Source organism: Podarcis vaucheri (genome assembly GCF_965113315.1).
Source record: "Podarcis vaucheri genome assembly, chromosome: 8".
In the NCBI taxonomy this organism is placed as follows: domain Eukaryota; kingdom Metazoa; phylum Chordata; class Lepidosauria; order Squamata; family Lacertidae; genus Podarcis; species Podarcis vaucheri.
Window position 1 is genome coordinate 77,178,971 of NC_138766.1, and position 13,816 is coordinate 77,192,786.

Here is a 13,816-nt window from a genome sequence, read left to right on the forward strand (position 1 = left end):
CCAAGGTTCTTTTTTAGATGAAGAGTTAAAAACGCAGCATATGAAGAACCTAATATCTCAACATTTAATGGTATAGATTTATAATAATTTGTGGTCAGAACATATTAATTGAGAGAGACATCAGAAAGCAATGCAGTGACAGCAGAAGCCACATCTGGCAGAAGCTTGCAGGGTCTAATTCATGTGTAGGCAAACTAAGGCCCGGGGGCTGGATCCGGCCCGCTCGCCTTCCAAATCCGGCCCACGGACAGTTCAGGAATCAACATGTTTTTACACAAGTAGAATGTGTCACTTTATTTAAAATGCATCTCTGGGTTATTTGTGGGGCCTGCCTGGTGTTTTTACATGAGTAGAATGTGTGCTTTTATTTAAAATGCATCTCTGGGTTATTTGTGGGGCATAGGAATTCATTCATTATTATTTTTTTCAAAATATAGTCCAGCCCCCCACAAGGACTGAGGGACAGTGGACCGGCCCCCTGCTGAAAAGGTTTGCTGACCCCTGAGTCTCTAATTTATAAACCTAGCATCCCAATGTCCCCTACAACTCGTTTCCCACTCACTCCCAGCAATACAGACACTCCTATCTCTATGCTCTATGTACAGTTTTAGACTGGTACTAAATTAAGATTGCCGGAAGAAATATCAACAACCTCAGATATGCAGATGACACAACCTTGATGGCAGAAAGTGAAGAGGAATTAAAGAACCTTTTAATGAGGGTGAAAGAGGAGAGCGCAAAATATGGTCTGAAGCTCAACATCAAAAAAACGAAGATCATGGCCACTGGGCCCATCACCTCCTGGCAAATAGATGGGGAAGAACTGGAGGCAGTGAGAGATTTTACTTTCTTGGGCTCCATGATCAGTGCAGATGGTGACAGCAGTCACGAAATTAAAAGACGCCTGCTCCTTGGGAGAAAGGCGATGGCAAGCCTAGACAACATCTTAAAAAGCAGAGACATCACCTTGCCAACAAAGGTCCGTATAGTAAAAGCCATGGTTTTCCCAGTAGTGATGTATGGAAGTGAGAGCTGGACCATAAAGAAGGCTGATCGCCGAAGAATTGATGCTTTTGAATTATGGTGCTGGAGGAGACTCTTGAGAGTCCCATGGACTGCAAGAAGATCAAACCTCTCCATTCTGAAGGAAATCAGCCCTGAGTGCTCACTGGAAGGACAGATCGTGAAGCTGAGGCTCCAATACTTTGGCCACCTCATGAGAAGAGAGGACTCCCTGGAAAAGACTCTGATGTTGGGAAAGATGGAGGGCACAAGGAGAAGGGGACGACAGAGAATGAGATGGTTGGATGGTGTTCTTGAAGCTACTAGCATGAGTTTGATCAAACTGCGGGAGGCAGTGGAGGACAGAAGTGCCTGGCGTGCTCTGGTCCATGGGGTCACGAAGAGTCGGACACGACTAAACGACTAAACAACAACAACAAAATTAATTGCTACGGGTGTGCTCTACCTCTACTGTCACAGAGAACATGTGCACCATATTCTACCTTCACTGTCTCAGACAGTATGATTCTAAATACCATTTCCTGGGAATCACAAATGGTGAAAATGCTGCTGCTCTCAGGCTTCCCGTGGGCATTTGGTTAGCCAGTGTGAGAGCAGTGCAGGACTAGATGAGTCTCTGGATTGATCCAGCAGACATTTCTTAGGTTCTTAAGTTACCTGTTCTGCCCCTGACACCTGTTCGGGCTTTTGTTGTTGCTGGTTTAATTAAATGTGTTTGAAGTCTTATCGGGGCAGCTATAAAAAAGGTGTTCACATCAGCAATGGAAATAGTGAGCTTTGGAAACCAAAAATAGTTCTGTTTTTTAACAAATGGCTGTTAGAACTCATGAGAATTGTGAAAAATTATGGAAACTCCCTTGTTTTATTACCATATGTGTGCATAGGCAAAAACTGGATGCATATCATGAAAACTGGAAACCAATGTTTATTTTTGTTGGATTTTCTTTCCACAGGAATACAGTCAAACCTCGGTTCCCGAATGCCTCCGTTATCGTACCAAACGCCAAAAACCCAGACGAAAATGCTCTAGTTTTTGAACGTTTTTCGGAACCCGAACGTCTGACGCGGCTTCCGCTTGAGTGCAAAAAGCCACACCTCGGTTTATCAAACATTTCGAAAGTCAAACGGTCTTCCAGAACAGATTACGTTCGGCAACCAAAGTTTGACTGTAATACTTCAAAATAATTGTCTTTATTGTGATTCAATTTATTTTGCAACTACAGGGTTTGGATCTAATGATAAAATGGCAAACAGATTGTGAACCTGTGATATACACGTAATATGCTGCATGGAGTTTAACTTAAATTGTCCAATTGTATTTGATAACTTTGCTTCCTTCAACAATATATAGTTCATTAAAAACAAATCAGAGCACAGGGAGCCATTGGAACTAAAACTGATTAATTCAAATGCAATTGCTTTTTGCAAGAAACAAATAATGTTTTTTCTTTTATGGAAATTATCAAGGTTTTTATTTAAGAGACTTGTCTTTTTAAAAGCAAGAGACCAGATTATGTGGTAGAGTATTACACGGTGCTGTGAAATGTGGGGCAGGGGCGGGGGGTTGAGAAAAACTTGGATCAATCATAAAACTTCAACTAGCAAAGCAAGGGAATTACCTAATATGCAATCTCCAGTACAGGCAATATAAGTGTCTTATATACCTTAGAATAACACACATGCCTATTTTCATTCAAGCAGACCATGCAAAGTACTGTATTACTGAACTATGTAAAACATATGTTCCCACATTGGAACAATATGTTGCCAATTTCCTGTGTATGCCATAGTAACAGAACACGTTTTATGAGCTAACATGATACTGTTTTATTAGCATTACAGTAGCACACAGACTTCCCAGTCAGGATCAGGACCCCGGAGTGAGAGGATTTGTAATAAAATGAATTTACTTTTTTTTTCTTTCCAAAAAAGGCTTTGTCCTGTACCAAAACATCCACAAGTCTGCAACCAAATCCTTATTCCAAAAATGCACATGTAGAAACACATCTTATGTATTGGAGTTCAACAATAGTAAGGGATGTGTACGCCATACAACAATGTTCCTATGCAAGGATCATATCTGGATAAGGAAATATTGTCACTAAACAAGCACATAAATTCACAATGCATACAATTTTGCCACAAATACAGCGCAATTTCAACAGCTTTCCCAAACTGCGTACTTAAAATGGCAAAATACATATGAATGTGTGTACATATGTGCTTTCTCCCATACATAATTTTTTGTGGGGGGAAATGCCACATATAAAGCAAACCCGGCCAAATTAAGTGGACTGGGAGAGTAGAGTAAATGAGCCCTGGACTTTGTTATACAGGACCAAACACTTGTAAGAAATGTGTTATTGCCATAGCAACACTAGTTGCTGGAAAAATGAATGAGGAAATCTAGTCCAACTAAAGCCAATGGCTAGGCTCCTACTGTCTTCATTAAGAACTGCATTTGGCTCACAAGCACACCCATCCTTTTAACAAGAGCCGATCCTTTTCCTCCTGTATATTATAATATACTAGGGAGTTTTTAGATAGTGCAAACTGAAAGTAGATGAGGCATGCCAAGATGCAGTTCACATCCTAGAAAGGAAGCTCAAATAGTGTCATAGTTCCTGGGTTTTAAGTGCACAGCAAAGGCAGGAAACCTACTAAAAGGCAGGTCTGGAAGTAAGGAAATAGGCAGACAGGCAATAGGGAAGAGTCTGGAAGAAATGCGCTGAAAGCTTTCCATAGCAATAATTTGCTCAGCAACCTCTGCAACTTAGTAGCAGGCAAAGACATTGGATTGGCTCTCTGGGATCACAAGATTTCAATATTTAGAATGTTGTAACCAAGGACTAAAGTAGCTAATGTAGTAGAGTCTAGGTGTTTGGGACTACAACTCCCATTATCCTTAAAAAATGGCTATCTGGGGCTGTAGTCTACATCTAAACTGCTACATCAAATCCATGTTTGACTACCCCACATTGGCTACCCTTGGTTTAGAAAAGCTGTATAGTGGTTTGAACTACAGGTTTTGCCCCCCCCCCCAAAAAAAAAGCTCAATTGTCCTGAACTGCCAGAGGTTTGCTACTGTAAAGAGGGTGCCTAAAGATACAGGATGTAGGAAGTTGGTGCTGTGTCTGTTGAGCTCCTGGTTTGTGTCTTGCTTCATCCAACCAAAAAAGTGTGCATCAAATTACCGTACCCCTTTCTCTAGCCCAGATCTTAGGGCGAAATTATGACATTTATGGAGGAAAAGGTGGATATTCATACACCAATTAGACAGTGCAAATTCTTCTGGTGTAAGGTTTTGTCTACATATTAAAGTAGTACGAATTATAATAATTCCAAACAAATGAATTGTGTGAGAGGGTAGCATTATCCATTTGCTGAGATCTGCAACATTACAGTTCCTAGGATTTTGTGAAGAGCACAATGACGATTAAGCATTTTTCAAATCAGTTAAGATTTGCAATATGGATTACACAAGATTTCAAAGGTTTCATTTAATGTATGAAAGCGTTAGAAAAATTGGAAGGTGACCTAAATATTTTGATTTAAATCAAACCCCTAAATTGAAAATACTAGAACCCGCAATAATTTGTTACAGCTAAGAGTACATTGACATCAGTCTTTGGTTCAACATTAACACCCCAAATTTAATGGAAATTAGGGCAAAAAATGCTATTCACAGAATCAGCAATACACACCCAATAGGCATTTCTTTCCTGTTGAAAATAGCCATGGAACCTACATCAGGACCAAAGTGGGTGTCCAAGGGCTAAAGCCCCCTAACCTCCACGTTAGGATGCCAACTCAGATCACCCCCACAAAAACCTGGAATTTGTTTTTATAATTCATAAAATTATTAATTTAACAAATGGTGTGCCATATACCTAGGCCCTTACTGATTGAGTGGGGGGAGAGAAAAGAGATTTGGTAAAATGCAAAAGTTTGATGAATTTAATTGAAGAAATATGGAAGAAAGAAACAAAGCAGGGTGTTTTTTTACACACACACACCACTAAATTGATAAAGGCAGCAGGACATTTATGTAAATTTTACTTTCCTTTTTTAAGTTTTCTAAATATTAAAGATGAAAGCATAAATAGGATTTAAACCAGATTTTAATCAGAACCACATCTGGGATTTTTGTAAACAACCTACATAAAGTTAAGCAATACAGGAGAACAACTTTCTCAATATGCTATTTAGTATTGATAAAATTGTGTGTGCCTTCATTGCTTTCTTTCTGTCATGACTGAACTTACTCAAAATATGACTTGTACCAAGATACTGTTACATGATACAAGTCCCAGGTTCAGTCATCAAACTCCTGATTTTCCTTGTGACGTTTAGGTGATCAGAGCATTTTGTTGACTCAGGTACTCCATCCCCTTCCCTACCACTCTCCTGCGCAAATTCCCTGCCTCCATAAGCTTGCTTTAACCACATGCAGCTTTTTATGCTTGTGTTGCTGAAAACCATGGTTAACATGAATAAAATTCCCTGGTAATCAGGTTTTGTAATTCCTTGTTTTAAACACTGATTCCAGGCCCGGTTACTGTTCTCATTAAACATGGTTAGCAACAATGCAGATGGAACCCACTTCTTCTTCTTCTTCTTCCTATTATTATTATTATTATTCTGAAGTGGCAAAACTAGGCAGGTTGCTTGAGAGGTAGTAGTTGGGAAGAGAAAGAAGGTTGTTGCCAAGTTGTAGTAAGAAGAAGTGCTACTTCTGAAAAGGTCCATATAGAATTGCCTACTCAGGAAAGCAGTTTCATTTTCTAACTGTTCTTGCTTTGTGCTGCTATAGTTTGGCAACTATTTTGAGTAAGGCATCAAAACTATCCAGGATTAAGTGAGAATTCTGGGTTCAGATGTTATGGCAAATGTTTATTAATACACACCAAGATTCGTAAGCCAACAATAAACCATGGCTTGTTGTAATAAACTAAACCATGGTTGGTTGCTCAGAGTGGGCTTGGACATGCAGGCAAGCCACAAGAAGGCTAAACAATGGCTTAGCATTCCATATGAATGCAGCCTGCACCTTGATGATTTATACTAAAGGAACCATTTTCAGGAGGCTCACTTGGACAAATGTTTAACAATCCCAGATGCCCTGGGCTGTATTCAGTGCTGCAGATTGTGCTCATTCAGTGCTCATGCAACAGATTTCTGTGTGTGCAACGAAGCTTCCCTTCCTCTCCCGTCCCTACCAACCCTCTCATAAACCCTCAAAATCAGATTGGAAGAGGGGGTGTGGCTGGAGCAGATAGGAGGGATTTAAGGAAAGAGAGGAAATGGAAATCTTGTTTCACAAGCAGGACTCTGTCCACACAGTGTTGGTATAACCTGGTGTCACAGACATACGATTCAAATTAACGATTAAAAATGAAATTGTGAACTGATTATAATACATTTAACCCAGTTTAACATTTTTAAAGCTTTATCTTAAAACCAAAGTTTTAAAGCTGACAAGCTTGTATATAGAGAAATATAGTATTTTGCAGAATCTGGTATAAACTTTTTTTTGAAAATTAATAAATATAGTAAAAAGGAATAGAAAGAACAATGAAAACTTTGATCATATATATTTTACAGAGCAACCAGCTAAAAAAGGAGATCATATGGGTTTTTTGGGGTAAAGTATACGTAAATATATATACAGAATAAATGCTGGGTTGTTGTGCCAGAAGGTTTGTAGAATTCTAGCCAAGATTTTTTGAAGCTCAAGAGCCTAATTTTAGGTTCCCAAAAGCATATTTAGTCACCTAAATAAGTGGTGTGATTTTTTTTCAACGGTATTATGTACCATTGACGTCAACGGGAACTATATGACACTCGGTTCTTTTGAAAACTAGGCCAATAATCAAAAGGTCTAAATATAAAAATCCACTTTGGGGAATAAAAAACTATTATCTTTTCCTGGGAAGGGACATCTTAATTTAAGCAGACAAAAACATCAGCTAAAGCTTTCTCTGCAGAAGAGTATTCTCAGTCACCTGAAAGATCTTAAGACTTAAGAAAGGCCGTTCAAAGTGTGGTCAAAGTGCTGTGTAGTCAAGTTTTCCAATATGGCCCAGAGCTGCACTAATAAAAATAAATTATAATACCACCTAAGACACAGAAACAACTTTTCATCTTCAAAGCTGTTTACAGTTGTTAACCAATTAATCTGAACAGCACCCCTACGGCCCACTTGCATCGAAAGGGGAAAATACATGCTGGAGCGTGTAACTTGTGTGGGCCACAGCTGTTAGTTACATATGAGTAACAGGGCGCCATTAATTTATGGGCTCCTCAGATCTAGTCAATACAGCTGACAGTTGAGCAATGTCCAGGTACTTTCCTCTTTTATCTCAACTGAATGGTTCTATTATAGTGTAGATCCCTCCTTTTTCATTTCATGAAGCCTATTCAGCGTGTTCTCAAGATGCCCAAGTTTCGTTTTCTGTAGCGCAGCGGTAGACAACGTGCCGCTCTCCAGATGTTGCTGGAGGGCAAATCTTGTCTCTCAGGCTTACTCACAAAATGGCTTGAGACGATGGCACTTAAGGCAAGGCCTCTGAAGCTTATCCTAAAGCCTGGCCAGATCTATCCTGGATGAAGCAGTGCTTTAGGTAATCAGGATTAGCAGATCTGGGGAATAGAGGGGCTATTCCATTTCTTTCTGAAGTTTTTCTTCTTTCATGAGGCTCTCACGTTTTAGGAAAACGGTTGCTTCCTTCACTTTCATAGACCTATGGGTTAACTAGTGTATTCTACAAGTTGTCCTTTTTTTGATATGAAAATCGCGCTACATCAAAGGCAGTCAATGTAGTGCTCTCTAGATCATGGGTAGGCCAACTAAGGCCCGGGAGCCGGAGCCAGCCCAATCGCCTTCTAAATCCAGCCTGTGGACCTGTTTTTACATGAGTAGAATGTGTCTTTTTATTTAAAATGCACCTCTGGGTTATTTGTGGGGCATAGGAATTCGTTCATTTTTCTTTTCAAAATATAGTCTGGCCTCCCACAAGGTCTGAGGGACAGTGGACCGGCCCCCTGCTGAAAAAGTTTGCTGGCCCCTGCTCTAGATGCTGTTGGATTATAGCTCCCATCATTGCTGACCATTGGCCAGAGTGGCTGAATCTGATGGGAGCTGCAACCCAACAATCACTAGAGGGCACCACAATGGCTACCATTGCCCTTGACCATCATATTTGAGGGCAGTAGCTCTGGAGAACTAACCTACAGTGCAAACACTCCCGGCTTGCAGCTCCTTGGCATCTTCTGACCCGAAAGAGAGGAGCGAGAAATTACACAAATAGAGGCCTCACATCAGTTGTTACTGTCAGGGAACTGCCATCAGAGGCAAGAGGAGAGGTAAGACGCTCCAGTGATGCAGGGGAGGGAACTAGCAAGGAGAGAGAGAGAGCTTCCGCTGGGGAAGGAAATCCAGGGGACACCAGGGAGAAAGGGGAAGCTGAGAGTACTGCGGAGGGGAGGGTCCGAGACTCTTCCAGTGAAATCAGCGGAGAGAGCACAGGACCTCCGCTTGGCACGCCCACGCTGCGCAGAAGGCTTCCGCGCAGAGACTTGGCGTCAAAGAATTTCTATGTTGGAGGAAATTTAGGAGACACCCACTCACAGATTCTGCCAGTGACTAAGACAGTCGCGTTGTAAGGGCTGTCAAACCCGGGAAAGGTTTAGCTATACTACCAGCTTGGAGCAGTTTGCAGTTTACGCACAAGCAACCCCAGTTCCCATTACAGTTACCTTATTTCCACATGGAAGGGCACGAATGCTTGCAATTGTCTGAAGGGAATCAAAAGCTGGATAAGCATCTGAACGGCCGTATGTGTAGGTAAGCTCCCATATTTAAACCTTAAGCTCCCACATTTAAACCTTAATTCACACGCAATCACTTTTTTCTTTTTCTTTTTACCTGTAGTGTCGAGAAATCTCCTCTTCTACCTGAGTGACAAAGTCACATTTGGTGCACGTGTGGTCTTTGCTTTCTTTGACACTCAGCAGCCCATCCAACCCTTGCGGGGCATTAGCTTCTTGCTTGACTTCAGTCGCCTGGGCTTCATGTGTGGTTTCATAGTGAAGCAGGAGAACGTCTACATCGGGAGTGGAGAAAGAGCACTGGTGACACTGGTGCTTGACTCTGGAGCCTCCTGGCATCCCAGGGGACAAGTGCAAGAGCAAGAGAGCACAGTGGGAACAATTACTTTTCCTGCAAGCAAAAGGATAAGTAATTTCTCCAAGGTGCTTTTCTGGACTACAGAGGCCTCGGGGACAAAACTGACAGTGCTTAATGGTACACTTGTGAATGTTGTGTAGCTGCTGATAATGACGAAGAAGAGGGCCCACCACTATTACATCTGGGCCATGGCTCTTAGAGTATCTAAAATCACAAAACTGACAATTGTAGCTTGTCACCATGTTGTCCTCCACTCCTGAGCTGGAAAAGTCTTTCTTTTTGGCCACGCTAGAGCCCTTCTCAGTCTTTGTTGCTAACTCTCCATCTGAATTTTTGGCTAAGTCATTATGATTAATGACCGACCCCCTTGAGAGCTTGTCATTCCGATCTGGGTGAGGGACCCCTGCCTGGCTCCCCCCATGGTGCTTGCTGTAATGTTCTAACAGTTTCAGCGAGCTGGATGATTCACAACTAAAGCTGCAGAATTTGCACCAGTAGTAACTGGAGGCATCCGTACCGTTTTGTCTTGAGGATTCGAGAGGCTTGATGGGAACTGAGTAACCAACTGGAGTGTCATCTCCTGCTTTTATGGTGATCTTGTCCTGCCACTTCCCCAAATCTGCAGCCTCACATGATCGAACGGGAGGACTGGATTTGCTCGAGTTCCTGTCTGAGGCTTTGCTGGATTCAGAGGCAGGAACGGTGGATTTTATCTTGTTTGGGTGGGTCTGCAAGAAGTGTTGCTCCAGCTCTGTCGATGAATTGCCCATGTAGGTGAAGTTGCAGAACTTGCAGCGGAAATACTTGGTGTTCCCCTGGCAATCTGGAGTTTTGCGTCCAATGCCAATAAAGGTCCCACCTAAAGTCACCTATGAAAGATGAAAAGGAGAACGTTCATTAACCATTGCGTGTTTTTTGTTTCCTAGGAAGGATACAAAAAGAGGGAAAAACCAAAGTAATAGTTAAGAATATTAATCTGTGCATACTGTATTACAAATCACTGTGAAACACGCACACACAAAATTCATGTTGTTCTTTCATCCCCAAATTACAGTTACCACTTACTAGGCAAGCCTAGGCAGATGTCTCAGATAACACTTGCATGGAATAACATTTTTATTGAATAAAATGCCTTAAGTGCATCTATTCAAGCGAGGGGAAAAATAGCAGGGGGCAAAGGAAGGAATAGTTAAGAGTGATGGACTGGAACCTGGAAAACCAGGCTTCAAATACCCACTTGGCCATGAAACGCACTGGGTGGGTGCAGTCAGTCTCTGAGCCTGCAGGGTTACTAATGAGGATAAAAAAGAATGAGGGGAGAATCATGTATGCCACCCTGTAGCAATATTAAATCATGCTAGAAGAATATAAGAAACTTAGCAGCATAATATCATAAAAGAGCCTGCTGGTTCAGTGTCCATTTGGGCCAGCATCCTGTTCTTGCAGTAGCCAACTAAATGCCCATGGGAAGACTGAAAACAGGACCTGCAGGACCCCTTGTAAGTCCCATCAACTGGCATTAAGGCATACTTCCTGTGACAGCAGAGGCAAAACATAGCCTTATCCCCCCATGAATTTGTCTATTCCTCATTCAAAGCCATCCAAGTTGGCGGCCATCACTGCTTCTTGCAGGAATGAATTCCAGAGCTTATCTACGCAGTGCAAGGTGACCAGGAAAAAAAGCATGAGAAGTAGATGTGTGAAGAGCCGTCACTCCTAGTGTCTCATGGACTGGATTTACCAGGAAGCACCGAGAAGCAGAGCATGGATGAAAGCACAGGAGATTGAAGGCAGTCAGCAAGGCGCATCGCCAAGATGGTTACATGAGGAGTAGCCAGCTGCTCTAGGAGCTTTATTAACCCCCAAAGTAATGGAAATAAAATATTTCGCCAAAACACCAACCCAAGTTATCTCAGCACTAGCCTTTAGTTTCCTTTTGTGCCTCTCCATGAAGTATGGCCAGCATCAAACTGCACTCTTGTCAGCTAGGTTCGGTCCTTTTGCTAGACTATACTGTGCTGAAGCGTAGGCCTGAAAAGGGCTGTTTTGAAAGGGCATAAAAAAGTATGTTTTGCTCATTGGCTGCTGAATTGATGTCTACATTTACCCTTTGATATACACATGTCACAAAGGTGAGGTGAATCATAGAATCATAGAGTTGGAAGAGGCCACAAGGGCCATCGAGTCCAACCCCCTGCCAAGCAGGAAACACCATCAGAGCACTCCTGACATATGGTTGTCAAGCCTCTGCTTAAAGACCTCCAAAGTAGGAGACTCCACCACACTCCTTGGCAGCAAATTCCACTGTCAAACAGCTCTTACTGTCAGGAAGTTCTTCCTAATGTTTAGGTGGAATCTTCTTTCTTGTAGTTTGGATCCATTGCTCCGTGTCCGCTTCTCCGGAGCAGCAGAAAACAACCTTTCTCCCTCCTCTATGTGACATCCTTTTATATATTTGAACATGGCTATCATATCACCCCTTAACCTCCTCTTCTCCAGGCTAAACATGCCCAGCTCCCTTAGCCGTTCCTCATAAGGCATCGCTTCCAGGCCTTTGACCATTTTGGTTGCCCTCCTCTGGACACGTTCCAGTTTGTCAGTGTCCTTCTTGAACTGTGGTGCCCAGAACTGGACACAGTACTCCAGGTGAGGTCTGACCAGAGCAGAATACAGTGGCACTATTACTTCCCTTGATCTAGATGCTATACTCCTATTGATGCAGCCCAGAATTGCATTGGCTTTTTTAGCTGCCGCGTCACACTGTTGGCTCATGTCAAGTTTGTGGTCAACCAAGACTCCTAGATCCTTTTCACATGTACTGCTCTCAAGCCAGGTGTCACCCATCTTGTATTTGTGCCTCTCATTTTTTTTGCCCAAGTGCAATACTTTACATTTCTCCCTGTTAAAGTTCATCTTGTTTGTTTTGACCCAGTTCTCTAATCTGTCAAGGTCGTGTTGAAGTGTGATCCTGTCCTCAAGTCATATCCCTAGTAAGAGAAACTCTGGCAGAAGCTATCTCCAGCTCACTGCAAGTTAAGGGAAAGAAGCTAAAACTAATTTTAGTCTACAGAGAATGCTACACAAGGTGTGTTCAAGGACTAGGTTTTCTTAATGTAGAGTTCCATCAAGAAAGTCACAATACAGCAAAAGCACAGAAGGAAAGGGAAAGAACTTTTCCGATGTCCAGAAATCATGACATCTCTAAGAACGCATTGCTTCATAGTTAAGCCTCAAGTGTTCTTATGATCTGATGATCATGTATCATGGAAGGAAAAGAACACGGCTTCTTCAGGCTTCTGTTAATAAACTCTTAAGAGTTTTGTACCAAATTGCCCAGCCCTTCCCATGAGTGTGCCCCAGCTGCCTTGTGACACTGGAACAGCCCTTGCTGCTCCTTGACATCTAAACTGCAATCCTCCAATGTCTATTAACCAGAAAATTCTATTCTCATCAATGGGAAAATACTCACAGTGGGATTATAGCCTGTTTAGAAAGCCAAAGGGGAGGAAGAAAGTGTGAATGGAAAGTGAGAAGGAGAAGCTGGCTTCATAACTACAATGTCATCATTGCTTTACTTCTTGTGCTGAGACTGTGAAAATGTGCATGCTATCCATATTTCAGAAATTAATCCTTCAGAAACACTCTATACACACTGGAATCCACCCACCAGCCTACTCCAGTTCTCTCCTTAATAACTACACTCATAACGGGAGGCTGGGATTCAGCAATGTACCTCTTTGGATTTTGATCCCTTACCGAAAGACTATAAATTTTCAGCAAACACTCTGTAATGGAAGAACAGATTTTAATTTCCCCAACTGCAAAGTAAATTACTACTTTTCTGGGTGATTCTCTCATACTACATTAGGCAAATAAAGATATGCTCCCCCACCCCTTTGACAGCTGCGCCACAAAGGAGCCACGTGATCCCTGTTCATTACAGAACGGCACCATACGGAAAGATTCAGATGCATGAAGAGCATGCAATGTAAACATTTTAAAATGCATATAATATAAACACCTTTTAGCTATTTAGCTGGAGAAAAGACGGCACTTCTTCTCCTTATGCTGCAGAGCTAAGCAGAGCTCGTGTGGTGAGTCAATAAATTGCTAAATGGCATTGCAAAAAAATGAGTTGATTTTGGCCCTCTCTATTTAAGTAAACACGATTTCAAAAAGACTGGTTAAGACTCCTTTTTTCCATTGTGAAGTTAATAAAGGCATCCTAAATAATGGCTAGAAACAATCACTGGGAATGGAATAAACCAGGTGCCAGGGAGCCTGGACTCTTAAAAATAGGAAGCTGGCGCCAAGGGATTTAAATAATTCCGGGTGACTAAATATTTGGTGGCTGGCTCCTTGAAAGTTATATTATTTACTCCCCCTTTGCTACTGCTCAGTCCAAAGTCAGGTGCCACTAGGAAACCTGGAAACACTAATAGGATGTGAGAGCAGTAAGTAGTTTATGCCGAGACACTGGTGCCATACCAAAATCCTTCAGGTCCTAGATAACAGAGAGTCTATACCATGCCAGTGAACACCACGAAGTCTTCAGATCTGCATTATGCACTTAGTCTTAGCAACCTGTTACTGAGGGAGGTTGCA

General features: G+C 42.0%; 1 protein-coding gene across 7 annotated transcripts in view; it reads right to left on the reverse strand.

Annotated features, from left to right (window-relative positions):
* Positions 1 to 13,816, reverse strand: part of TRPS1 (transcriptional repressor GATA binding 1) — a 235,687-nt gene that overhangs the window by 137,810 nt on the left and 84,061 nt on the right. For 6 of the 7 annotated variants that reach the window (XM_082235480.1, XM_082235485.1, XM_082235483.1 and 3 more), the window contains one exon: positions 8,951 to 10,080. In XM_082235480.1, the coding sequence (XP_082091606.1) occupies positions 8,951 to 10,080 (1,130 nt within the window). The remainder of the gene's footprint in view (positions 1 to 8,950; positions 10,081 to 13,816) is intronic. The other variant, XM_082235486.1, reaches the window with a different exon arrangement.